Below are 27404 nucleotides of genomic sequence, written 5' to 3' on the forward strand. Positions count from 1 at the left end.
GTTACCCTCCTGCCATGATCAGAGCTTTAATAGCTCAATAACACCTTATCCGTACACTGTCCTCCACAGATAACGGGGAAGATGAAAAGCATTCTTGCTTCACCCCTTTAAGCCAGTCCTTATTATAAGGACTATAAGAAATTCGTGTTGAGTTTTGATACCATATACCACGGGTCAAAGAGTGAGTTTGGAGTTTTTTTGATCATGGGTTACGGAGTAGTGATGATTCTATGCTGAAATTATTGATCTAAGAGTGATTAAGTGACACCGAGTGAGTTTTCATTGATTTAGTGATTTATTGATGAAAATAGTGTATTTTCGTATCTCAGGATTACGGATTATTCTCCAAGTATTGGAACCTTATTACAAAAAGGACTACAGGAGCGTTTTTGAGTGCCAGAACTCAGAAAAACTTACTAAGGTAAGTAGCAACCAATTCTCTATTTAACTTAGCAATAACAAGACCATGGAAAAGCCCCTAACGTTCGAAGAAGTTTACAGAGAGTTCCTAAGATTAGGAAAACTCTTAAACGATAACTGGCCAGTGAAGGTAAGCACATAATACATTTTTGAATGTTCAAGAGCCGCAGAAAATATTATTTTGAAATGGTAGTTATAAATAATAAAAAATACAACTATATAGTAGTCTATTCACCAAAGAAGCATATGTTTAATCTCTATTGGTTGAAGGCTTTGACTGAGTCTTCATTTGTGCAGTTAATAGTTTAAAATCTGGCTGGTAGGATGTCAAAACTGTTCTAAGAAGCTCGGTGAGGCGGCTGTTAGTGAGGATAGCACGATGTTTTGACTTGACAAACTTCATTACAAGGAAGAGAGATTCACAGCAGTAAGTTGTCCCAAAAATAGAGAATAGTCGGAAACCAGTTTTCTGAATATTGGGATATTTTGCTTCTGAGATTTGCTTCCAAAAGTCAGTTACAGAAGAGCTTTTATGTACTAGCTTCAAACCCACATCTTCCTGCAGTTCAATAAGCTTGTCTCTATTGAAGCAACAACCGCGGTAAAAGGTGCAACAACAGGACATCCATCGTTGATGACATCAATCACAAAAGGATTCACAAGAAATTCAAAACATGGCTTTAACTTTTTTCAGTTTCTCAAACCTATTCTCAAAATCATTATAAAGCATTTCTAAGTTTCCTTCGTATTGTTTCAGTTGAAATCGTCCTCCCATTGGTTAAACACTCTCATTTGTCGTTCGTATTTCCGTTTTATACTCTTCTGTTGCTCAGTCATTTTAAACAAAGGTTTTATAACTTTCACTAAAATCAATCTTAATTATTTATTAATCAGAAAAGTACTTATCTTCACTAAGATTCACTAGTTATGTTCCGCTACCACCACAAGCAGGTAACTTGTGTGTACTGCATGAAGAGTGATGACGCAGAGTCCAGGCAACAGAGGCTGTGGGTAATGCAGCGATCCCAGTAGTCACTTTTGGAACTAATTTTGGCTGGAGCAACACAGGCCATAAAATGTCAAAACACTTTTTACTAACCAAATACGATAATAAAAACCACGTGAACAATCCTTTTGGCCAGTACCATTTAAAAGCTAAAAATGTAAAGTTTCAAAATATATGTTTTTTACTTATCTTTAAAGCATTTACGAAATAAAATATTGTAATATTGGTACAGACTATACTATACTACTATGGATTATTAATATAAAAGTTTAGAAAAAATGGCAATGAAAACCAATATTGTCTCGGGAGCCACACAGAGTAGCTTTGGGAGCCGCATGCGGCTCACGAGCCGCAGTTTGCTCATCCCTGCTTTTAGCTATGGAATTAGCGATACAGAAAAGTTCAAGAAAGAATAGACTGGTGGGGTGAAGATCGTCAAAAGTTCACAGAAAATAGCTGATGAAAAAGAATATTATTGCTACACATTTCTTAATGTATGAGTTTGAGATTTTCTATTGGTTTAAGAGAATATTTATAGATTTTTCCTTAAAACCTCTAATATACAATAAATAAAATTCAGTTTTAGTTAGAAGATGGGATTAATATTCAATCCTTGCGATGAGGGATATTTCGCACATACTGAATTTTTCTTTTTATAAGTGCAATATTTTTATATTATTACCAACATAATCTGTTAATTAGCCAACCAACCTGTGTAAAATATGCGTATAGTGTCACTTAATGGGACATCTGGAAACTTCTTATAAGTAATGGGTTTCTTTATTTTCTACCTAAAGGCGATAAGTTAATAAAGAAGGCCAATTGTCTGCTACATTTCTCGCTAAAGTTCATTGTCTTTACAAACAGTGTGTCAAAAGATGATGAGACAATCCACTTTCTTGCTGATAAGATCTTAATTGCTGATATACCCCCAATACTCTCTCTCTCTCACACACACGCACACACACTGCGTGCGTGTATTTCTTTCATCTTCGGCTGAGTGCACGCTTGGCCGCTAGCCAGAGTGTGAAGGCGAAGTTTTCATTAAGGCGTTGTCTCCCAGCTGTGTTAGGATCGATCAAAAACAGCGAACCACCAAACTAAATCACTTTCTTCACCCGAACTCTCTCCCTCTTTCTCTCTCTCTCTATGTGTGTGTGTGTGTGTGTGTGTGTGTGTGCGGCCACTGACAGGAAGTGTTGCTGGGGTAACGTGGATCGATTACGTCATCAACTATCCATCTCCGAAATGTCAGGGGCGCAGATCAGCTCAGAGAGAGCGAAGCACCAGCGAGAGAGAGAGAGAGAGAGAAGAGTGTGGTTGCTGGTGCTTGGTGGATAGCAAGGCGCTAGCTAGCACGCTACACTTTAACGACGTGCCTTACTGCAGTGGTATCACAACTTCAGACGGCATCTGACGCATGGGACTAAGACATCCGTAGAGAGAGAGGAACCCCTCATGACGGTGCTTGCTCGAGTGTCCTGGCTGTCACATTCTTGTGTGTGGGTGGTTATATGGATGACTTTCAGGCACCTGCTGTGTCGATGTACAGCATCGCCGAGCGGTGAGTATTTTTGTCTCTGCTTATATGATTGGTGCTTAAAGTTAAGATTAATTTGATGTCTCGTCCGACAGAGGGCGCTGTAGAACTAGGATATCGAGTCTTGAAATTTAGAACTATTAGCATAATAGTTTTATATATCCAGGTATAATGTAAATGTACTTGTTTACATGAGAAATTATTTGGTTTTCTGAAATTGTTACGTCTCCCTTTTGTATATAGCGTGTATGAGCATAGACGTAGTGATGAGTTTGCAAGAAGTATGCTGAACTCTGATTACCAGGTCATTAACTCTTGGTTATTTCTTTTCCTCTTTTTGTTTCTATCTACAACTCACATATCAGCAATTTCTTTTTTTTTCCCCTTTCCTTTTTTGTGCATCTACTGTATTATTTTCTAGAAATAGGAAAATTAGTCATTAAATCCTTATATAAGGACTGGCTTAAAAGGGCGAAGCAAGAATGCTTTTCATCTTCCCCGTTATCTGTAGAGGACAGTGTAGGGATAAGGTGTTATTGAACTATTAAAGCTCTGATCATTGCAGGAGGGTAACAGCAATAGCCGAGCCTCAGTTGGAACTTCATTGGCTATACAGCATTGCTATCCATTACCCTCCAAGGACATTACTTTACTCTCCAAGTATAATAATCACCGCATCTCACCCAACCAGTCGTTAAATACCTGTATATTCAATTATAATTATACATTCTTTAAAAGGGTGTTTAAAATTTATAAATTCATAATAATTATTTTTAAAGTCTTGAAAATTTAAAATCCGATTTTTTAATTCTTATAAATCATGCAATTTTTTTTTAGAAAAATCATTTATTACGGAAAAATTATATAACGACAATTTTAAATAATCGTTTGTTTTATATGATGTAAGATCGTTTCATGCAAAATGCAAAAGCGAAAGTAAATTGTTATCAGTTTTAAATAGAAAAACAAACCCAAAAGATCATAAGAATGCTACGGAACACTAAAAAGAAATGTCCACTCTCTTTACCAGGTGTTTTTGATTTCTCGATTAATCAAGGTTGAAAATATTGAAGTAAATAGTAACTTGATATTTGCTAATTACTTAATTGGTGCTTATTGTTTACATTGCTCGATATAAATACTTATCTTATAGTTTAAATTGGTTTTGTATAAATTTATTTAATATTATTAATAATAATGTACATTAATAAAATAAGCTAAAATTTTAAGTTAGAGTCAGTCTCTCTCAAACTTCTTCTTCAAATAATAATTACTTTAATAAACCATTCGATTATTTTAATAAGATACGTTAAAATAATGAAATATTTCGTGAGGTATAAAAAAAAATGCCATTAAAACCTTTGGAGGGTAATGGATAGCAATGCTGTAGCCAATGAAGTTCTAACTGAGGCTCGGCTATTGCTGTTACCCACCTGCCATGATCAGAGCTTTACTTGCTCAATAACACCTTATCCTTACACTGTCCTCTACGGATAACGGGGAAGATGAAAAGCATTCTTGCTTCGCCCCTTTAAGCCATACATATATATACAGTATATATGTGAGATGCGGTGAGAAGGGTGAAGTGGAGTTAATCGACCGTGAGATGCGGGGATTAAGATTAATACCCTTGGAGGGTAATGGATGGCAATGTTGTAGCCAATGAATTTTTAACTAAGGCTTGGTTATTGCTGTTACCCTTCTGCCATGATCAGAGCTTTAATAGCCCAATAACACCTTATCCCTACACTGTCCTCTACAGATAACGGGGAAGATGAAAGCATTCTTGCTTCGCCCCTTTAAGCTAGTCCTTATCCTTATAAGGATAAGGTGATGCGGTGATTAATACCCTTGGAGGGTAATGGATGGCAATGCTGTAGCCAGTGAAGTTCTAACTGAGGCGCGGCTATTGCTGTTACCCTCCTGCCATGATCAGCGCTTTTAATAGCTCAATGTAGTATAGTAGGTAAGGATGAGGAAGAAAAGTCCTTTTTAGGACTTCCTGGGTAACAGAACAAATGGCAATGCTGTAGCCAATGAAGTTTTAACTGAGGTTCGGCTACCCAGCCATGACTAGAGCTTTTAGCTTAATAACATAACACCCCATCCACACAGATTTCCTTCATTCAGATGACGGGATAAAGAGTCAAGGACTCAGTCCATCGCCCAGTTCTTTTAAGATGTAGTATAGTATAGTAGGAGGAAAAAGTGTTAATCGACCGTGAGGTGCGGTGATTAATACCCTTGGAGGGTAATGGATGGCAATGCTGTAGCCAATGAAATTATAACTGAGGCTCGGCTATTGCTGTTACCCTCCTGCCATGATCAGAGCTTTAATAGTTCAATAACACCTTATCCCTACACTATCCTCTACAGATAACGGGCAAGATGAAAAGCATTCTTGCTGCGCCCCTTTAAGCCAGTCCTTATAAGGATAAGGATGTAGTAGGATGTAAGATGAGATTCCCAGGGTAACAGATGGCAAATGCCCTGTGGGTTGTAGGACGAATACTATACATGCTTGACTATGAAGTGATTCTACTCCTCTAACTACATCCTATGTTATTACTCGCATTAGAGGCTGATGGCTGGATTTATGACCAAAAAAGTGCTTTACTAAGGCATTAGTACAGTACCTTTTATCCCTTAATTAAATTAAGGGGATATTAGATCCCACATTGTTTTAAAACCGAATAAGAAACTCAAAGATTGGAATCAGAGAGTTTCATGCCGAATATAGTATAAAAAACTATAAAAGTATCGGCGAATACTAGCGTGAGCTAATAAACCTTTTATCCCAATTCTTAATCAAGAATTCTATATATGCTGTATAGTAAAACCAGCACTAGTAATGCTGCATTACAGACATCTCAGTTGCATGAATAATTGGATATGGAAATATTGCATGCTTGCCAGTCGCATTTGGGAAAGATTTTAATGATCTATTTGGATTGGAGTATCACGCCACAGGTGCTCCATTTTCAGGTCTTCTATATTATAATTTCCATCCCCATTCAACCAGAAAAACAAATTGTTTATATTTGCTCTTGTTGAGCTGAAATATATGTGGAAATCCTTAAGGAAAAAAAAAACTTTGGAGACTAACAAATAGCAGTGGAGGATATCCATTATTCAAATGTTGGGTTCTCTGCATCATTTCTTTATCACTGATATGAAATCTTTATCCTCAAAAGGTTTGAAGAGGTGTCATCCGCCTGCCATTAACAGCGATCCATTCCAAACACCATACTGTGGTTAACTATCAACCAAAAGGTTTGCTATTGCTTGAATCTAAACTTGTTTACCATCTTTTGTTGCTCCCACTCATTTATTTTGAATGAGGTAGCACAAGAAAAAGGGTATGTGCAGTCTTCCGGGAACCCCAGAATAAAGAGCATGTTCACTCAACTTGATTGCATCACTCAAAAGACCAACCACCGCAGTCTAATATGCGAGTTAAAATTAATAGCCTACGGACACCTTTTAAAGGGAAACAAGCGCTAACTTTGTTAGTCTGATCAATCGAGTTTCGGTCTAACTTTAGCTTTATCCATGGGTGCTGTGCTTTCTTTTTTTCTTGGGCTTATTATTATTATTATTATAATACAGCTATATTGCCTGCTTCAGTTTAGGAGTGCCCCTGTTTAAATGTCATTGGCTATTTACTCATGGGTTCTTAGGGCATTATGAGTGTAGATGTACTAAAAAGTATATGTAGCTTAAGGAATAGAAATTGCACATACCTTTTTCTGGGTGTTGTGGCTTTTCCTCTGTCTGCGATGTCGAGAACTGCAGAGTGTGTGTGTGGTGTGGGGGGGGTAGGCAGTTTGGTAGAATAAGTTAGAAAAAACCCGGGTTTTTTTCGTAATATATAGAAACATATACTTTTATATAGGGTGGGGAAAAAGTGAAAGGGTTAATTTTTTAAAATAAGGAGGGGGAAGGGGAAAGGTGGTTGACGGGGTGTGGACCGTTTCGACTATTCGTGGTCATCATCGGAACATTATTATTATTATTTTTTTTTAGAAAAATCTTTTATCCATTTTAATTTGTTCTTGTTCATACACAACATTTGATCTTTTAGTTGAAAAACAAATGATCTAAATTGATATTTGTTTGATTTCTATGTTGCATCAATTCTTCCTATCCGTACACTTCATGCATATTTATTTAAATCTATTTAATGTTTAAATAAATAAGCAAAAAAGTCACACGCACACGCACAAAATTATCAGACGCGGTGGAGCTCCATAGCTACAATTCTTGAGCGGATCCTAAATTATAACTGACATACACCATTGCGAACGTTAATGGTAAGGCAAGTACATTTTCCAGAAATACTGTTTCGTTTTTAGAAGTATATAAATCTAGTTTTATTTCACTGTTTAGGGTTGTATACGTCCCTTTATTTACTTATCCTTGATAGCCTTTTTAACCGTGGAAATGCGTCTAGATTATTTTTATGCAGTTTTTTTTTACATCCCAGAATGACACGAATACCAACGTCTTTAACACTCCATTCTTTGAGTCTTCTTATAGATATTCTAGACATTTTTCTATTGGATTTAGGTATAGAAAATGTCCAATCCACGCCAGAAATGAATGCAGTTTCATCCATAAATTTGTTATGTAAATTTCTGAATTTATTATTATTATTATTTATTTATTTTTTTAATTTTAAGAATGGCTTCGATCTAAGTCTTGTAGAAAATCAGGTTTCTACTCTGAATCAAGTCTCCTCTGAGCAAGTGATTCTGTTTGTTTTAAATTATTTATAAGTATTTTTCAGATAAAAATTTCGTATATTTCAGGTAAAAATCAAGTTTGCGAGAATTTTTTTCATCAGATCTGAAAACACGAAAATAACAAGCACAATAAATTAAACAATCTGCGTTTAATTATTATTATTATTTTAAATGACTATCTATTTAATATTCTTATTTATTATTTATATCCATATTAATATTTTTAAATGAATTTTTAATTTCCTTTTTTGGAATAAATTATCCTGTAATTTCAAATCCTTCTCCGAATCCGCATTTCAATTGCTTAATTTCACCTTGCAAATGTTTGCAAACTCCCGCACTAGGAAATCAACCAAGTAGGTCAGTTGTCTGCCTGCCGAGAACAAATCACGCGAATTAATTTGTATAATTCGTCCCCGCGTTTCACTTTAACAGTATTATCCCATATTTAATTAAATTTGTCTACGGTAACAAGACAGAGAATAGTTCAAATTTATACCTCGAATTGTTCAGTTTTGACAGGCTCGTTTATCACTGTTTCCATGTATTTATAGCGTAATTCAATGCGAAATAATTATTGATACCTTAATCGTGCAATTTTCTGATCCTTCCAACTGAAAAATATCATTAAAAATAGTGAAAAGGCTTAGTCTTCCAAACGATAACCAAAGTTAGAATTTGAATTTTGAAATATTAATTTTACATATTGTAAATGACATCTAACGAAAACTCTCCGAAGAGGTTCAGAAGTCAAGGAAATTATTCAGCTAACATAATGAGTTAGCAAATAAGTTAATAATATATATTATAATAAAATAAAAAATAATAAAAACTCTGGAAATACATGCATTTGTAATAGTTGTCTTTCATCCTTTTGCATTTTTTTTTCACTTTACACACTTAATTTATTTCCATAACCGACCACTAGGTGCAATGCACGTGTATTAATCAATTCGTCTGCCGATTTCAGCTAAGTGAACAAAAAATGCATTAGTTAGAAACATTAATTTTACTGCGGATATCCAAAATTATCAATATGCGCACACACTAAAAGAATTACACTGTGACAAAAGGTTGCTATTTTTTACTTTCTTATTCTATTAAATAACACACTTAGATACTGAAATATATTTGAACCTATTTAAATAACATAACACATTCATTTTATTAAAATAGAATAAATAAAAACAGAACTTGTGAATAAAAATTCCACATAAACTTAACATATGTTAATTTCAGTACGAGAATTGTGATTTTTTATGTAATACAAATATTGATTTTTATACAAGTGTTGGTTTTTACATCAGTACTGATTTTTCTATAACATATTTGTATGAAAAAAATGTTAAATATATGAAAAATTACATAAGAAAATATTTAAATTGCATATAATTATTTCCTCCCGATTCCTGATAGTTAATAATAGCATCGATAGCTTCATTCATTCAACCACATCTTTAGGCCATCAATCTTTTTAAATTTATTTTTCCGAAAGCCTATCTTTCTGAATACGTAGAACATACATAGCAAGTCAGTAATTGTACTCTTGTACTTATATTGACTATTCTGTTGTTAAGTAGAATATTTGATTCATGTCAAGAAAGGCTGTCTGGGTTATTTATATTCTTCTACTTATTCATATTATTACTTATCCTTATAAGGACTGGCTTAAAGGGGCGAAGCAAGAATGCTTTTCATCTTCCCCGTTATCTGTAGAGGACAGTGTAGGGATAAGGTGTTATTGAGCTATTAAAGTTCTGATCATGGCAGGAGGATAAAAGCAATAGCAAAGCCTCAGCTAGAACTTCATTGGCTACAGCATTGCCATCCATCATATTATTACTTTTGTTTTCTGTGTGTTTTTAATCCAAATTTATCACAGCTCTCCGTTAGTTTATTAAGTATATTTTGCAGATCTTCATTCTCGGTGATTAGTACTGTGTCGTTTACATGTCGTAAGTTATGCAGTTATGTTGATTCAGCATATGTTTTTTTTTTTTTAATTTTATTTTTCTTAAATATTTGAGTTTTATTTTGTGATTTTTTGTTAATAATGCGAATGTTGATTGGTTCAAATGCATTACCTTACATTTTACAACATGTAAGGTAATGAAAAAACTATTTAATAGATTAAATATAATCTATTAAATAATGTTTTTGTAGAAATTTACAGTTTTAGATCTTTATTCACAAGTTTTTTTAAATTTACAAATGATATTTATGTTTATATATAACATATGAACTAAAAATATACTTTTTGTCGTAATAAACTGCATAAATAATAAATAATAAAATAATAAACTGGAATCGGTAAAAATTGTTATATAAAATTTTAAATATAAGGAAAATTATAAGAAAGAAATATTTAAATTTTATATAACAATTTTTACCGATTCCATTCCTATTGCTAATTAAGGCTTTAATTAATTAATATGTTGAAATTTTAGTATCCAATGTAAATTACTTCCAGTTTATTACGACAAAAAGTATATTTTTAGTTCATATGTTATACATAAGCATAAATATCATTTGTAAATTTAAAAAAGCTTGTGAATAAAGATCTAAAACTGTAAATTTCTACAAAAACGTTAATTAATAGATTATATTTAATCTATTAAATAGTTTTTTTCATTACCTTACATGTTGTAAAATATAAGGTAATGCATTTCGGGATAAAAAATATCCTACACTCTGTATCATGTTGATGCTACTAGCTTACTGGAAACTGATGAGGCTAGCGATTTGGGGGTGGTGATGGATAGAGATTGGAAATTCAGAGGACGTATTAAAAAAGTTCGCAAAATAGCTCGGAGGATCATTACCCCTCTTTATAAGGTTATGATTCAGCCACAGTTGACTGCTGTGCACAGATTTGATCACTGCGTTTCTTGGAGATCGGAAGGTGGTAGAGAAGATTCAGAGACGAGTGAACAAGCATGCTGACAGTTCCGTGGAAAATTCCCTATGGGGATAAATTGTGGGTGTGTGGGGTTGCAGAGTTTAGCTAATAGGCGGAGGAGAAAGGATATGATAGAAACTTATAAGTTACTAAACGGATTTTATAAGTTATTACAGAAGAAAATTATCAATACATGGGGAGTTGGGGGGAAACAAGGAGTCACACTTGGAAACTGTTTAAGAGTGTGGTTAGTAAGGGTGTGTGGACTAGGTTCTTTCCTTGAAGAGTGGTGAATGAGTGGAATAGACTGCCAGAGATGATTGTGAGCGCCCCAACAGGGAATAGTTTTAAGGAGATGTATGATAGGTGTTGTGTTAATGGATAGAGTGGATCTCTCAATGAGTCTTTTCACTCCATGGAGTGCCATATAAATAATAATAATTTCAAACTTCACGGCGGGTAATTCTGTACACCCATATAATTTGATTTGATATTATATATATATATATATATATATATATATATATATACATACATATACAGCTGTCTGAAGCAAAAGTGTTGTCTGCATCCCTTGAAATGGATAAAATCGAGTATCGTACAATTATAAAATTCTTTGTAAAAGAAGGTTTAACGCCTAAAGAAATTCATTCGATGTTCATAAAAGTTTATGGGCACTCTTTTCCTTCGTTTTCGACAATTAAGCAATGGGTTTCCAAGTTTAAACGTGGCCGCACCAGCCTTGAAGATGATCCATGTGAAGGACGTCCAAAAAGTGTAACAAGACCAGATATCATCGATGAAATGCACGATATGGTATTGGATGACCGGCGAGTCAAAGTGCGTGAAATTGCTGAGACTATAGGTATTTAAAAAGAACGTGTAGGATATATTTTGCATGAAGAATTGCATATTTTTGCTTTGCGCAAGATGGGTGCCTTGTTTGCTCACAGCAGATCAAAAGCGCACTCGCATGAAAATCTCTGAACAGTGCTTGGAGAATTTTAACAAGATTAAAATTGATTTAGTGCGTCGATTTATTACTACGGATGAGACTTGGATTCATCATTACCCACCAGAATCCAAACAGCAGTCAAAACAGTGGAGAGAAACTGGTTGTTCAGCGCCAAAGAAGACAAAGTCGGTTCCATCAGCAGGAAAGGTCATGACATCGGTGTTTTGGGATGCTAAAGGCATTTTGTTTATTAATTATCTAGAAAAGGGTAAAACAATAACCGGGGAATATTATTCCGATTTTTTAACCAGACTGGACGAAAAAATTCGTGAGAAAAGACCTGGTTTGCAGAAGAAAAAAATCATCTTTCATCAGGACAATGCACCTACCCGCAAAGGGGTTTTGGCAATGGGAAATTAAGGGATCTGCACTATTAATTGTTGGAACATCCACCCTATTCCTCAGATTTGGCTCCCTCTGACTTCTATCTCTTCCCAAAACTAAAACTCTTCCTCGCTGGTCAGCGTTTTTCTTCGAATCAAGAGGCGAATGCAGCTGTAGAGGGATATTTTGCAGACCTTACTGAGAACCACTACAGGGACGGGATAATGGCACTGGAGCATCGCTGGAATAAATGTATCAGTCTTAAGAGAGATTATGTTGAAAAATAAAAATAATTTTGAGATTATAAATTCATTTTTTTTTTCATTGTAAGGCCAAGAACTTTTCAGACCACCCTCATATACTATGTATGTTCCCAATTTCTCTCATATTTTAATTTCTCCTTATTATTATACTTGCTAGTTTTCTAGCTTACACTTTATACTGATTAAAATATCTTATTACTTCCCATTTATACCTTAGTTCATTATTCATTCGCTTCCATTTCAATCTGGTTTACGCCAAAGTTAGATATCTTGCAATACGAGTCCACATGTTTCATGTTGGGGACGCCTTACTAACACTGAAGCGACTCAACTACTTATCAAAAATAATACACATCAACAAGAAAGATTTGCTAACAGGAATATGACTTATTCAGATGTTGGACAGCAATGATAAGCCAGAATGGATATTATATTGAAAGCCTGTAAAATCATTAATATTAAATAAACGTAAATTCCCAAGCAATTCAATAAATAACTCTTCTTTAGCATCACACACTGCTAATATCATAGTACTACTATAACCTCCACAATCATATGAGTTCTATAATTCGTAAAGAAGAATTTCACCCGACTTCTAGAACCTCTAGACTTAAAAGACAAAAGCTAGCATTATTCTCTTTTGATTTAGATGGGATTGAGTTCCTTATTCTGTCTCTCCTTCCTCCTTTAATAGCTCTAACTGTTTATTTATCGTATCAATTATTCTAATTATTTATTCTTATTTTATACATCTAGTTTTACTCGTGTTAAACAAAGCTGATCGTACGAATAAATAGTTTCTTCCCCAATAATTTCATTATCATATCTTGTATTATATTAGTATAATATATTTTGATTATTTTAGTTTATTTTTGTTTTATTATAAAATAAATAAAAAAAAATTACCGATACTTTTTCATTCCCTAAAGGCTGTAGGCGGCATCCTATTAATCCTAACTGTTTAGCTTAATTCTTTATTGCATTCATTTATTCTATTTATTTTTAATTTTTTCTCGTGTTAAACAAAGCTGATACAGTCAACTAACCGCGTTTTGAAAACAAGAGACGAAACAAAACTGCTTCGTTGGGAAACTAATAAAAAGAAAAATGCCAACTATTCTCTCTCTCTCTCTCTCTCTCTCTCTCTCTCTCTCTCTCGGTGAATTTGCCTACATTAAGAGGGTGTCTAAAGATGAACGCAACCACTTATCATTTCAGTTGGTGCCCGAACCATTATAATAAATGAACTTCTCTTTTCTCCCCCCCCCTTACCTCCTCCCCTTGGATCGAAGAATCTACTTAATGAATTGAAGTTCTCTTTTGTGTCGCTGAAATCGAGACGAACGTAATCTTCACGCAGAACAATGTGTTTTATTAGATTTGTACTTAATGACCCTTCTCGATGAGGTCATTTTCGCTAGAAAACTATGCTTACATGCGTGCATACATTATGGTTTTAAAACACCTCTTTTAGAATCCCAAATAAACGTCGAAACGTGATAAGAAAAGCAGCAACGATAAATCAAGAGACTTCCCAATTCGATCCTAAAATTAAATGTCAAAACCAGTTTTTAAATTATTTATACACGATTTTATATTTATTTTTACACTAATTTCATGTGTTACTTGCTCTATCTAATAATAACTATATTTTTGAGTTAGTTTTTATGCAATAACAGATTTCGGTATTTGATTTATTTAAAATGAAACGAACACTCCACGATGACACTTTATTGGCGAGTATTAATTGTACCAATAATAAGTAAAAAGTAATTCACACCGTATATATAATACTTTTTAAAAGAAAAACTATAATTATTTTAATTAAGTAGTAATCAATGCTTTAAATAACGTTCTAAAAATAATTATTTTGTAATACTTATTCAAAACATTAATTTTATACGAATTATAGACACAAAAAGCTTCAATTTGGAAATTTTGTATAATCTAGTAAATTTTGCAACTTTTTTAAGTTTTTTCTATATTTCGCTATAAAATATGACTGGATCCATAATATCCTCTGTTATTTCTGTAATTCTTTTATTAAAAGAAATGTGGAACAATTAAAATGATCCTTTCTTGAATCTGCCACAAAAAATTACGATCCTATCGTACATAGGTTCGAGTGGATATTGATATATATATATATATATATATATATATATATATATATATATAATATATATATATATATATATATATATATATATATATATATATATATATATATATATATATATATATATATTATATATACCTCAAGGGCTCACTCTAGTCAATACGGGCACGGCGAACCCGAGGCACCTGAAGCTGGATGACGTCTTACCTCATGTAATATACACCTGTTATATTATCTGTAGACTGGTCCCTACTCTTCTTTCCATCTGTATCACTTTTCATCTTGCTCCTTCCCCAATGCTATTAGAGTATTCGAGGGCTAGGGGTGATTCTTTCTTATTTTCCTATTTTTCATCTCATGCACCTGCTCATTCCCAGTTAAAAATGGTGAAGATAAATCAGAACTCTATACCCCCATCGATCGTCGCGCGGGTTACCAAGGACCGCACTGGATGTTAGCCTTCCTGGACATCCAGTGACAAATGGGCTACAAGAGCAAGATTCACAGAACTCGAAAGTAATTACTAGGAAAAAGTGGAGCATTGCCGAAAATCGACAGGTCATGCAGTGCTTCTACACTTCAAACCCCTCATTTAGAGGATTTCAGAAACGAATGTTCCAACTTTGGCTTGAACGACACCCAAATTCGGAAATTTCATTCGAAAGGCTGATTCAGCAACGCCACTTCATCATCAAACGCAAGATATTTAGTGAACTTGAGCTGGAAGCACTGAAACCTCAAGCTGTAAAAAGAGACTGTACTAACCCCGAAGTGACCAAGAATATGAATGGAGCAGAACCAGATTCCAACGTGCAGATTACTGAAAATCTTGAAAATATACAAATAGCTGAAAGGAAGCTATAAGAGAAGGAACAAGAACTCGCAAGAAAAATTATTGAGCAAATGTACCTCAACAAAAACTGAAGGAACTCCTACAAGAGGCCAATAAAGCTGCAAGGGATATTCCTACCGGAACTATTGGACAAACGAATCAACTTATGTACTCAATAGCCTACGTCGTAACATCTGAATTAGGATATAAGATTAGTGAACCCAAAAGCAGTAAGGCTCAGGAACCAAAATGGAAGCATCGACTGGAGAATAAAATTCTTCAACTCAGAGCAGACGTGAGCAATTTGAAAAACCTTAATGAAAAGAAGCTGAAAAATCCGAAAATCCGAAATAATCTCATAAAGAGATATAATACTGGAACACGACCTATTGATGAAGTATTAGAGGAACTGAAACAAAAAAAATAGTTGCAGTTGCAGCTAAAATAAGAAGATACAGTACACGCATTGAACAGTACAAGCAAAATTCGATGTTTCGCGCTAATCAGCACCAATTTTACAAGAAAACTGATTGCTGCAGGAATGATAATCTTAAAAAAAAATATAAATATAAATACCAGAGACAAAGAAAATACACTAAACTTTTGGAAAAACCTATGGGACGACCCTAAGAGGCACAATAACAAGGCAAAGTGGATTGAACAAATTACGAACGAATCTCAAGAACGAAAAATGGATCAACTGAAAATAACAAATGGAATGGTTTAAAAGCAAACTAAAAGAAGAAATAATTGGTCAACACCCGGGAAGGATGCATTACATGACTACTGATTGAAATATCTGACAGGCTTACACGAAAGACTTGCTAACCAATTTAACGATGTTTTAGAAGGACAAAGCAAAGAAGAGTGGCTCGCTGAAGATGTTTTGGATCATAAAGGATAAGGAAAATTCCAAAGCCAGAAAACCTCCGACCAACAACCTGCCTATCAACAACTTTTAAGCTACTCACAGGCATACTAGCTGACAGAATATGCAGCTATCTTAAAGAAAGTTCTCTTTTCCCAATTTAACAAAACGGTAGCAGCAAAAATTCGAGAGGCACAAAAGACCAATTGCTGATTGATAAAATGATTCTGAAAAACTGCAAACGTAGAAAAACCAACCTTCATATGGCTTGGATAGATTATAAAAAACTTTCGATTCGATTCCTCATGGATTTTAAAATGCACACAACTATTCGGTATTAGCGAAAACGTACAAAAAGTTTTGCAATCCAGCATGAAAAACTGGAAAACAACGTTGGTTATAAATAGAGAAGAAATTGTAGAGATAAACATCAAAAGGGGTATCTTTCAAGGAGACTCATTATCTTCTCTATTATTTATCTTGTCATTGATCCCCCTTAACCAGAATTTTAAATAAAACTGCTCATGGTTATCAAACTGCGCAAAAGAGTGCAAAGATACCTCACCTTTTATACGTGGACGATCTGAAGTTGTATGCAAAATCAGAGAATGAACTCGGATCGTTGCTTAACACTGTGCACATATTCAGTCAAGATATATCAATGGAGTTTGGCTTCGACAAATGTGCAATTGCTGGAGTAACAAGAGGAAAGTTTGAAGATCTGAACGAAATCGAACTGTTCAGTGGTGAAATAATCAAGGCAATAAAATACGAAGATAGCTTCAAATATTTGGGGATTTTAGAAGCATCAGAAATTTTGCACAATAAGATCAAAGAAAGAACTAGGGCAGAATACATAAGTTGACTAAGAAAACTCCTTAAGTCAATGCTTAATGCTGGAAATTTGATAAAAGCAATTAATACCTGGGCCAAACCTGTTCTGAGATATTCAGCAGGCATTGTTGAATGGACCCAGCTAGAGATAGAAGATTTAGGCCGAAAAACTCGAAAATTAATGACAATGCACCATGTCCTCAATCCTCGCAGTGACATTGATAGGCTATATCTATCACGCAAAAAAGGAGGCAGAGGATTATTACAAGTGAAGCAAGTTATTGAAGAATAAAAACGAAATTTGAATGATTATCTGCAGCAAACAACGGAAAAATTTCTAATTGAGGTAAGGAAAGAGGATTTATTTAAACCTATGGGGACAAAATTGGAATACAAAACCAACCAAGTAAAAGTGAGAACTGAAAGATGGAAAAATAAGACATTGCATGGAAAATACCTTCACAGCATAGAGGACAGCGCTGACAGCAACTTGACCTGGCAATGATTGAGAAATGGAGCACTAAAGAAAGAAACAGAATCGGTAATTTTTGCAGCACAAGAACAGGCAATTAAAACCAACGTTATGAAGGCAAAATACAAAACAATTCAAGAAGACAGTAAATGTAGATTGTGCAAAGAAAAGGAAGAAACGGTAGACCACATTATAAGTGGGTGCAGCAAAATCGCACAAATTGAGTACCGTAAAAGGCATGATAACGTAGCCAAGATATATAATTCACTGGCATTTATGAAGAAAGTATGGTTTAAAGTGTCTAAAGATTATTGGAAGTATAAAGTCCACCAGAAAGTGGTTGAGAATGAAAAAGCTAAAATACTCTGGGATTTCAGAATCCAGACTGACAAAAGCTTGAAATATAATACATCCGATATCACAGTGGTTGAAAAAAGTGAAAACAAGGGTGTTTAGTTTATCAAAATATCAGTACCAGGAGATAGTCGGATTGACGACAAAGAAAATGAAAAAATTACAAAATATCGCGATTTGCAAATCGAAGTTGAACGAATCTGGCAAAAGAAAACGAAAGTTGTTCCTATAATAATAGGTGCTTTAGGCGCCATCCCTAAAACATTGAAAAAACATCTAGAAGCACTCGAGTTAGATGACTTAAAAATTGGGCAGCTGCAAAAAGGCCACTTTGTTCGGCACAGCTTTCATTTTCAGAAAGTATTTCCACAACTCAATAGGCCCTTGGGTAGGGCTCGAATTAGTGGAATATAACCAGCCTTTTACTTAAGACTGAGGAAGCAAATGAAACGCAACATATTTCATCGGATTGTCCGACTTCTTCAGGCGTGGAAACATAGAAAGCAAGTAAACACTATAAGAAACATCGTATCACTATAAAACGACTATTAATAAAATCAGTTAGCTTTGAACAGTAGCTACAGTCCGTGTTGAAGTTCTATTGTTAAGTAGCTGCGCGCGTCTGATTTCGCGCGTGTGCCAATATCGGATAGCAGAACTGAAAGAGTCCGGTAGATTATAGCTGAGGTTATTATTTATGTGATGAGGGTCCATAACAATTTCCTTAGACTCGACTATGCGTCGCTCCACCTCGTCACGGCATATATGAAGGTTTGAGGTTGTTGTCCAGTTTATCTCATGTTGACGGCCTTCATCATTTGTGTTTACTGAAAACAGTACATGGCTTGACAGGGCCCTTGCTTTAGTTCTTTTGTAGGCAATGTCTCTCTGGTGTTCTTCTAGACGTAGGAGGATGGATTTTTCAGTTTAGCCATAGTATTGCTTCCCTCAGTCACACGTGATTTTGTACACTCCTGGGAACTGTAGATGGTTGTGAGCTTGTTTGTATTTGCTTAAAATCGATCTTGGTTTAGGAAGAGTAGAGAAACAGGTTTTTATGTTGAACTTTCTTAAAATTCTTCTTAGTTTCGTGGAGAGCGAGCTGATGTATGGTAAGGAGATATAACCTTTTGGATTGTCTTGTGTTTCTGAGTTGTTGTTGTGATGGTGGTGGTATAGATGCTTATTAATAGTTTTCGACGAGTAGCCATTACTTGTGAAGGTTCTTTGTAGATGTTGTAGTTCATTTTTTAGATCTTCATCATCTGACAGTATAGATCTAGCACGATGTGCTAGGGTTGAGATGATACCCATTTTCTGTGCAGGACAGTGATGTGAGGACGCATGCAGGTATCGATCTGTGTGAGTAGATTTTCTAAAGATTGATATTTTAATAAAATCAAATGACTTAGCAAGTCTTACGTCCAGGAAGGGAAGAGATCCATTTTCTTCAACCTCCATTGTTAATTTGATATCTTGGTGGAAGTCGTTTAAATGATTTAAAAAAGACTGAAGGTTATCGTTGCCATGGTCCCAGATAAGAAATATGTCATCTACAAATCTTAGCCAAATTTTTGGTTTAAGAGTAGCTGAGGAGATTGCCTTTTGTTCGAAATCTTCAAAAAAGGTGTTAGCTAATATAGGAGACAGGGGGCTTCCCATTGCCAATCCTTTATTTTGTTTGTAGATTTTCTTCTCATATTGAAAGTATCCGGAGTGAACGAAAGGTGATAGCATGGAAAACATCTTTTTTGAAATTTTGTTCTTTAAAATTGATGACAATGCTGTAGCCAATGAAGTTCTAACTGAGGCTCGGCTATTGCTGTTACCCTCCTGCCATGAGCAGAGCGTTATGTAGCTCAATATCACCTTATCCTTACACTGTCCTCTACAGATAACGCGGAAGATGAAAAGCATTCTTGCTTCGCCCTTATAAGCCAGTCCTTATAAGGACTATAAGGATGTTACTACAATTACAATTCAACTGCAAGCAGAGAATATGTGTGATTGATTTCAGTGGTGTAAATAAAAACAATCTCTGAGAAATAGCCAGCGATGATAACTTGATTTGCACTAACCGCTGAATAGAAAAAAAAAAAAGTTATTAGCTAACGTTTATTGCAGTTTAAAAAATGCTGTCGGGGCATTTTTCTAGAGTCGCTGTAGCACACGTTTGCTACAGATTAACCAGAATTCTTCCAGGAGACCAATCAATACATTTTCTGATTACCCAAAGAAATGTAAGATTTCTTTCTCTTTCGTTTAGTTTTTTTATTATTATTATTTTTTTTTTTAAATTCAGATTCATTTGGCCACTAACTTCTAATCAGTTTTTATTGTTTTCTTTAGCAAAAAAAAAAATTGTATCTTTTCACGCTTGGGGGCTCTTTCATACACCAATGGAGTCATCAATAGTAAAGTTGTTACTTAAATTCCTGAAGCAAAAGGTTACGATCAACTCTGTGAACCACATTTGAGAATTTTACAAAACTAAGTAATTTTACAAAACATTTTACAAAACTAAGTAATCCCATGTCGTTTTAGTATACTTTTCGAGTCCATTGGGGACATTTTCAAGGATCTAGAAATGATATAAAATTGTCCTTATCGGTAAAATGCTTTGTAATGGCAAAGTGCTCGGCTATTGACCATGCGATGTATGTGGCCCTAATAGGTTCAGCTTCTAGAATATATTTAGTGATGGAAACTGCTGAGTCACTTATACGTAAAGAAAGCAGCGATGATGCACAGTTTAAAGTCCATCTAAAATATCGATATTCAATTTACAAGCCGTCAAATACACCATCTGTAAGTCATCAGTGTGGGTTGAAACACTTGTTGTACCGGAGGAGAACTTGTGTGTGTGTGGAGGTCATTTTCTGTCTGCAAAAAGCACTTCCTTGCATTGCTCTGTTAAATAGAATATGTGGGGGGGAGCAAAAGAGAGAACGAGGGAGAAAGAGAGATCAAAATAAATATTTAGAGAAAGAAAGAATTTTATTAAAAAAGTAAAATATTTAAGAAATCTTAAAAATTAAAATATTATAAAATAAAAGATTAAAAAGGTACCGAAAAAAATTAAACAAAAGAAAAGGGTTTGAAGAAAAAAAAAATTATGATAAAAAATAAAATTTAGGGAGAAATATTTAGAGGAAATTAAATAGAACCAAAAGAAAATATTTATCAGGATAGAAAGAGAGAATTAAAAAATAAAAATAAAAATTAAAAAAAATCGTAAATATAAAATCAGAAAAAAATATACAAAACGGTAAATTTAGTAAAAAATAATAAAAGAATAAAAAAAGATTTAATAAGAAAAATTTAGAAGAGGAAAAAATGAAAGAATTAAATAGATAGAAGAGGAATAATTGCCTGTCAATAGCGAGAAATTGTTGTTTTATTCTTTCTCTCTTTGTGCTTGTTGTATACATGCTATCAATAGAAAATGCGAGACGTCATACGATGTTGAAGGGCAGCTAAATCCCGAATTACGAGAACACCTGCAAAAGATAATTACAAAACAAAACAAACGCTGTTTTCCTGTCTCAAACGGATCTAGAATTCTGCTAGAAACAAATAGAAGTAACTTAAAAAATGACTGCGCTATTTGCCCTCCAGTTGAGTTTTGGTAAAGCAAGGCAACAGTAGCCAGCTGGCACATCGACAAAAATCGTAAACATCATCAACAAAGTAATATAAATTCCATCGCAAACAGACAACCCAATCGTTAATGGGATTCGTAGAGACTAAGCCGCAGTTCTCGTAATAATAATCTTATTGATTAATGTCTGCAACCAAACTATGCGAAAAGTGGCAGCAGATAAAAAGAGAGAGGCTTAAACGTGGCTTTGTTTTTCTGAATCGAGAGTATTCACTAGCTACGAAACCAGTAAACCAACAACAATGGAATGTGAAAGACACAATGACTTAACGGCTTACAGGAAACAACGTAGAACAACTACAAACAAAAGCAGATGATTTAATGCAACTTCTAATCTTGCTAATTAGCGGAATAAACTAATGCAATGGCGCTGTCTTAGATTCAGCAGAGTTGCAAATGCATTGTGGATATTTTAGTTAACACTGAACATTAATCATGAGCAATCGCACTTCGGTAACGTAAGTAATAGCTTGCGTTTTCTACTAGAGAATTAAAACAGTCTCTAGTGGGATTGGGGGCTCGCTTTTGTAGCTCAGGTGAACCACTTAGCATTTCTTATTTATTTTGCGATAATAAATGACATTGCATTGCTATTCACTGCCATTTGTTATGCTTTATTTTTATTTCTTTATATCCATCTCATTAGAAAGTGCGATCGACTTCGTTACAGTGGTCTCTGTTGATACGAATTCCGGTTAACGATTTTTTTTTTTAATTTAATGTTTTTATCAATAACGTTTATTTATTTATTAAACTATTTATGTCGAATGCTAATATATTTTGGAAACTAACTACCAAATATTAAAATTTAGAATCAGTAAACAAATGCAGACAAAAATATAGAAAACTCGAAAAATAGTAGCTCAGGGTGAACAAATGCAAATAATAAAACTCAAATAATAGTCATAAAGAGATATTTTGAAATTTACTAAATAAATTTATTAAATACAACGTGACATATTGGAAAAACTCTTTTGAAATACATTGTTATATTTAACATAGTTATATGAAACATTGGTTAATTTTTTTCGGGATGTTTCTATTGATGTTAATACAGCAATTACTGAGATTCTTACTGACTGTGATGTCATGGCTGCTATGACTGTTGAATTGATGATAACGGTTATGAACTAAAACTGTGATGTGAATAAGAAAACAAATGTCCTAGTATAAGAACATAAAACGCTTCGAAATCTTTCAAAAATGTAACTAAGTAATACGACCCTTACAAATTATAATGGAGGATGGAAGAGATGGAAGAGCCTTGTGTTCTCAGTCTTGCTTATAAAGACGAAAATTAGTGGCACTAAAGTTTACACTTGCCTTGACCCTACTGAAGAACTGTAATGAGATCAAGACATTGGTTATGAAGGATTTTGAACCTTGGAACATCGAAGCAAAGGACGCAAAGGTATGAACTGTACTGTCATCAGAAACTATGGATGGGATTTGAGATCGTTTATATGGTAAAGTCGTTTATATGTAGGAGGAAGAGTGGATAAAAGTATCCATCCCGGAGTTTACTCTGAACTTGGTAATACATTTGATGGAAGGTTTACATATATAGTATTTGAATTTGTATTTTAATTTAAGAATAGTAGCAGATGTGATAATAATTAAATTGTGCTTTGTTTGCAGCCCGAGACACCACTAGCCGTAAAGGATGTTCCCCTCCGGAGGTTATAGTAAACGGCACTGCCCTGCCAAGTGCTGGAGGTACCGATTTTGCAAGTGTTCAAGAGGTCCAATTTCTTGGGGTCATTGGTCCTCTTGAACAGAAACGCATGTGCAAAATAAAATGCCTAAATGGAGTGTGGGTGGGACCCCTGTGCACTGTGGACGAAGGTAAGTTTATGCTAAACGTTTATTTTTTTTCTTCAGTGAATCTAATAACTTTAAAACCAAAGGTTTTTTTTTTGTGTGTGTGTGTGTGTGTGTGTGTGTGTGAAGCCTAAATCTCACCGAATTGTTATAAACTTATAACAATCCACGCTGCGTTTTTTCTGACCCACTAACTTTAATAGGCTTTTTAATAATCTTAATTATTTTAATTTTAATTTTAATTTTAATCATTTTAATTGTAGTTCGAAAAGCCATCTATTTTCCACGATCCGCTATATTATTTGTTCTGACTTGAATTCAGTATATATATAGCTTCAGTACGATATTCCATATTAGACTTTTAACGTAGAATTCCTGGAAATTTTTAATTCAGAATCTTTCCACGAGTATTGTAACTAAATCCACTATTCAAATGAATGATCCGATTAGGAAAAACACAGCGAAAGACATCCAAATTGTAAAAAAAAACGACCATAATACCCATAGCTTAACTACTTTCCCAACATTTCAGTCCATTCGTCAACGATAATCCTAGTGAGGAAGCTAATCACGTCTCTCCACAGAGCGGGAAAATAATCCTCATTTGGAGACTATCCGTTATTTGTATTAATTAAAGACCAAACACTTTGTAATCCCATCACGGAAATAGTTCATGGCGATCAAATGTTTCTTTCTCCACCCAATTTTCAACTTGCGTGGTTTTTTTTCTTTCTCTGAAATGTTCCACGTTTGTTGAAAATTAAGAATAAAGTCTTTTCCCAAATAGCTTGTATCGAATTTTTTTTTTTTTTTTTTTTTTTTCATTCTCGAAATGCGCATGTTTGATCACTGAGCCTTTGTATCGTGTTCGGTATCTACGAAGCCCTTGGAAAGATCTAGATTCTAATCCCAACTAGGATTTGAGGGACCTTTATGAGAATTAAATCTTCTGAAGGTGAAGAAATAATTCTCAGAAGGTGAAGAAAGGTTCTTAGAGTCTAGGACTCTAAATTCCTTGGAACAGGAAACCAACACACGAATTCTATAACCATAACCATAACATCAATGGCCAGGAGGGTGAAGCAAGATGCATTTTTTTTATTTCCCGTTGTCTGATAAGGACGAAATGAAGAGGAAAAATTTATGAGTTGTAAGCTCGCCCTGGAGGGAGGGGGGGGGGCACAGAGATTACTCGTCGTTGCTAGTAAAGGGTGTCCCAAAATTCATGCAAGATTTAAATTTAGCGCCATTTGTGCGGTGAAGTGTTGCCAACGAGAAAAAAAAAGACAGCGTGACAGCTGACAGTTCAGGGTTATTAAAAATGGAGCGCTACACGAAAGAACAACGCATTTTCATTGTTGAGCAACATTTTAAAAATAATGAAGGTTTGGCAGCTACAGTTCGCAATTTTAGTACAAAATATGGTCGGAATAGTGATTTAACTTCAACTGTGAAAAGATTAATTTAAAAATTCAAGGAAACTGGATCAATTAGTGATCTTATACACTCTGGCCGTCCTTCAACAAGTCGTTCAACAGAAAACATCGAAGCAGTTCGTGAGAGTGTTGCTGAGAGTCCAGGAACATCAATTCGGCACCGTGGTCTTGAATTGGGCATTTCGAGAAGCACTCTACAGCGTATTCTCACGAAAGATTTGCATCGTTATGCTTACAAAGTTCAATTGACTCAAGAACTGAAGCCTACTGATCACCTGATCACACACAGCGAAGAGAGTTCGTTGAATGGATTATGGAACAACAACAAGTGGATGCTTATTTTTCGAACAAAATCATCTTCAGCGATGAGGCTCATTTTCATCTTGATGGCTTCGTTAATCGACAAAATTGTCGCGTTTGGGGTTCAGAAAATCCACGAGTGATTGTTGAGAAACAAATGCATCCACAACGTGTCACTGTTTGGTGCGGATTTTGGGCTGGAGGCATCATCGGTCCATTCTTCTTCGAAAATGCGGCTGGTAAGGCAATAACAGTTAATGGTGCTCGCTATCGCGACATGATAATCCAGTTTTTTGTGCCTAAATTGCAAGGTATGAATGTGGATGACATGTGGTTTCAACAAGACGGTGCCACATGCCATACAACCCGAGAAACAATTCAATTACTGCATGAGTCATTTCCTGGTCGTGTAATTTCCCGTTTTGGTGATCAGAATTGGCCGCCCAGATCATGTGACTTAACGCGGTTGGACTTTTTTCTTTGGGGTTTTTTGAAGTCTAAGGTTTATGCCAACAAGCCCACGACCACCCAGGACTTGAAGGAAGAAATTGAGCGCTGTATCAACGAAATTCAGCCACATTTATGCAAAACGGTCATGGAAAATTTCGACAAAAGAGTGCGTATGTGCCAGCAAAGCCGTGGAGGCCATTTACCCGATATGCTATTCCATGCAAAACCCTATACTGTATACTTTATGAATCAATAAAAAATTACAATTTTTAATTAAAAACCTGTGTTTTCTATCGAATTACTTCTTGCGTGAATTTTGGGACACTCTATATTTAGGGTGGCTTTTGGCCTCTTGTGTTTGAAGAGGTCTGTTTCGTCATAGCTTGGAGCATGTTTCACTAGATCGTTCGGGTGTGTAGAGATCGTTAAGAAGAATTTTGCCGCAGTAGATTGACGGAAGGAGTAGATGTAAGGGATATTTGTATCTGTATACAGTTGGACGTTTCTTACAAACCATGGTGCTTGTAGGATCATGCGCGAACACTTGTTTTGCACTCTCTGTAGCTTCAGGATGTTGGTGTTGGATGTGTGACTCCAAGCTGGCGATGCGTATGTTACTATGGGGGCGGATCGTCAGCTGCTAGAGGAGTACTTTGATTCTGGTATAGTACGCCCACGGATTCGACACCCTTGGACACTTCTGCGCATGTCACAAAAAGGAAAATCCATTCTGATAATAGGGTAAACAATCCGTCTTCTGGGATGAGTTGTTCATTATTATACGTTGGAAAATTAACTTCTCTTTTATGATCATTGTAGCTGAACTTCGAGTATTCTACAGTAGACCCGACATGCATGATTATTGTAAGTTAATTGACTTGTTAAAATTTATAACAGAAAATAATTTAGAATGTGTTCTTAGTGAAATTACTGTATTGATAAAAATTCTCTTGACAATTCCTATGATTACATCAGAGCCTGAACGTTGTTTTTCAACATTAAAGAGAATAAAACCATTTCTGAGGAGCACTATGAATCAGGATAGATTAAATGCACTTGCGATGATTTCAACGGAGAAAAAAAAATCTTCAAGTCACACAAACATGAAGGAAAAAGTTATTGACTTTTTCGCTCGAAACAAAACAAGAAGAATGGATTTAATTTTTAAGACATTTTGAATTATACTAAACTGTATAATTTTATGGATAATTTTACCATAATTTTGATATTTTATTCAAATTATGGTAAAATTTCAAGCCACGAGCCGTCACTGGTTGTTCGGGATGTCTGCCATATATATCGAGAATAAGATCGGTGCCAGTAGAAACCCTTGGCGAACTCCCACTGAGATCCGTCGTTGATTTGAAACTGTTCCATTTATTTTGACTTGTATGTGTCTGCCCTGGAGGTATGATTTAATTAGGTGGACTATTCCTGATGGTCCGCTGCGATGAATTTATGTAGTAATCCGAAGTGCCATATTTTATCAAAAGCCTTTGCTATGTCGAGGAATACTGCTCCAGTGTGTTGATGCCAATTATAGCCGGTGGTGATGTACTTAATGAGTCTATGAATTTGTCGAGTAGTACTGTGATGTTGTCAAAAGCCGAACTGTTCCTTTGGAAGGATATTTAACTCGTTTACGCTTGGAGTTTGGAGAGAATGATTTTTTCGGCAATTTTGCCTAAGTTTGAGATTAGGCTGATGGGTCGATAGCTTTCGGGCAGGTGTGGCTCTTTACCTGGTTTATGCACTGGGACCACAGCTGCGACTTTCCAATAGCTGGGGAAATAGTTAAATCGGAACATGGCGTTGATTATGGTGGTGAGATATACGACAGCTCTTCGGGGCAGCAGTTTAATTATTCTATTTGATATGCCATCTGGGCCAGGAGCTTTTTTATTCTTTAGCTTCTTTAGAACTTCATAGATTTCCGCTGGTGAGGTGTTTGGAGGTATGTTGTTGCAGGTATCGGTGACTTTCAGTGCATGTCTGACATGGAGGTGGATTTTATAGACATGCTTGAAGTCCAAGTTGTCGTATGC

At 35.0% G+C, this 27404-nt stretch overlaps 1 protein-coding gene across 1 annotated transcript in view; it reads left to right on the forward strand.

The window, feature by feature from the left end:
- Positions 1 to 2629: 2629 nt before the first annotated feature.
- LOC150098565 (locomotion-related protein Hikaru genki-like) overlaps positions 2630 to 27404 on the forward strand; it is a 57727-nt gene continuing 32952 nt past the window's right edge. Inside the window, exons 1-2 of the mRNA XM_090405081.1 lie at positions 2630 to 2990; positions 22991 to 23197. Coding sequence (XP_090261207.1) covers positions 2885 to 2990; positions 22991 to 23197 — 313 coding nt within the window. The 5' untranslated portion in view covers positions 2630 to 2884. The remainder of the gene's footprint in view (positions 2991 to 22990; positions 23198 to 27404) is intronic.

This window comes from Typopeltis vanoorti, chromosome 15 (genome assembly GCF_054136105.1).
Source record: "Typopeltis vanoorti isolate ZY-2024b chromosome 15, IOZ_Tvanoo_1.0, whole genome shotgun sequence".
NCBI lineage: Eukaryota > Metazoa > Arthropoda > Arachnida > Uropygi > Thelyphonidae > Typopeltis > Typopeltis vanoorti.